Source organism: Halyomorpha halys, unplaced genomic scaffold (assembly GCF_000696795.3).
Source record: "Halyomorpha halys isolate HHAL.00 unplaced genomic scaffold, Hhal_1.1 Scaffold929.1, whole genome shotgun sequence".
Classification (NCBI taxonomy): domain Eukaryota; kingdom Metazoa; phylum Arthropoda; class Insecta; order Hemiptera; family Pentatomidae; genus Halyomorpha; species Halyomorpha halys.
Window position 1 is genome coordinate 35,596 of NW_027105158.1, and position 1,701 is coordinate 37,296.

The 1,701-nt window shown below is 24.0% G+C and overlaps 1 protein-coding gene across 15 annotated transcripts in view; it reads right to left on the reverse strand.

Moving 5' to 3' along the window:
* Positions 1-1,701, reverse strand: part of PIP5K59B (Phosphatidylinositol 4-phosphate 5-kinase 59B) — a 78,237-nt gene that overhangs the window by 16,677 nt on the left and 59,859 nt on the right. Inside the window, exon 22 of one of the 15 annotated variants that reach the window (XM_014430969.3) lies at positions 546-573. The exons of the other annotated variants lie outside the window; for them this stretch is intronic. Within the exon in view, the coding sequence (XP_014286455.1) occupies positions 562-573 (12 nt within the window). The 3' untranslated portion in view covers positions 546-561. The remainder of the gene's footprint in view (positions 1-545; positions 574-1,701) is intronic. 15 annotated transcript variants of the gene reach the window in all.

A 1,701-nucleotide genomic window follows, 5' to 3' on the forward strand; every position in this document is an offset into this window, starting at 1 on the left:
ATTTAAAAAATAAAAACAAATTAAACTATCAGATCTGGGTTTAACGTAAATAGAATAACATAGAATCTATTATAACAAATATATATGTTAATATAATTGAGATAGGAGAGAACAAGACTCTAAATAATTTATAAGTGATAAAAAAAAAAAATGAAAGGGTTCCAACTTAAATAGAAAGGGATACATTTAATTTGATAAGGATTTCATAAAAGGAACTAACTTATAAATACTAAACAGGCTGTCTCAGTTCAAATTTGGTTGTACCAATATAAAATCTATTATATCTAAAAATTTTCGTGGAATTTGAAAGGTGCAGATATTTTTTAAAAAATCTAGTGAACACACTCAGTTTCCTGAATTCAATATGAAAATAAATCACCAACAAAAGATTTACAACAAATTAGGAGGTATAAAATTGATTCAAACTATTTGGTCAGCCATAAAGAATTGAGGCAGCCTACCTAAAAAAAAACACTGATACCTTTTAGTAAAAAATAAATAAAAATGAGTTAATTAATCTTATCTATGAGTTAATGTTAACTTGCCTCGATAGTGGATTGATCACAGATTGGACTGCATTTAAAAACATAAATAATTGAATTATTATTATAAATAATTCAAATAAATTAACTTATAGAAAATCAAATAACATTTCCATGATCGTTTTTTTAAACTCTCATGAATTGTAAGAGTTAGTAAGTAAATAAGTAAATTTAAAAAAAAGAAAAGAAAATTAAGAGGAAATAAATGAGAATAAAAATAAAGTAAAACAGTTACATCTACAGTAGCCATCACAAAATAAGATATTTCAGAAAAGTTATGGCGTAACTGACTCTTGTTCCACAATTTATCTCACCATTCACTCATGAAAGGTTAGAAATTGTTTGTCATTTCACAGTTTGTCATAATAAAATAAAAATTCCTTTAAATCAGTTAATAGTAATAACAGTTCATATTGGAAGATTGTTAATTGACCATGTGCAGTATATAAAAGGAGAGTGGTCCGAGAGCAGTCAAAATAACTCAAATATTAATGCCATCGTTTCGCCCCAATTTGCGGAACTTTCTCAGAACTAAAAAGGATGATAACAACTAAAATAATATAACAAAGTAGGAGAATAGATAACAAAAATAAAAATAAACTACGGCTAAAAATGATTTAAATTTTTTTAAATAAAAATGAACAAAGTAAATTAAATTAAAGAAACTAAAAATCAGATGTACAGTGAAAAGTATAAATAAACAAGAATTACTAAAAAGTATTAGACAACTTATAAAAATGGAAATAATAACAAATGCAAACGTATATAAAAAAGAAATATAAGAATACAGTAAACACTAAAGGAAAAACTATAAAAATATTTCTTCTGTTTTTATTCATTATCTTACACTTTTTTTTAATTCTTGTTTATTTATACTTTTCACTGTACATCTTATTTTTATTTTCTTTAATTTACCTTGTTCATTTTTATACAAATTTTCAAAATATTTTTAGCTACACCTTAATTTACTTATATTTTTGTTATCTATTATCTTACTTTATTACATTATTTTAATTGGTGGTTACCTTTTTTAGCCCTGCAAAGCGGGGCGAAATATTAGCTCATAATTAATAGTTTTATTACTATTTGAGTTCTTTTTAATGCACCTGAACCATCATACTTTTATATAATAGTTTAATTGCAATGAAAATAAAACTTT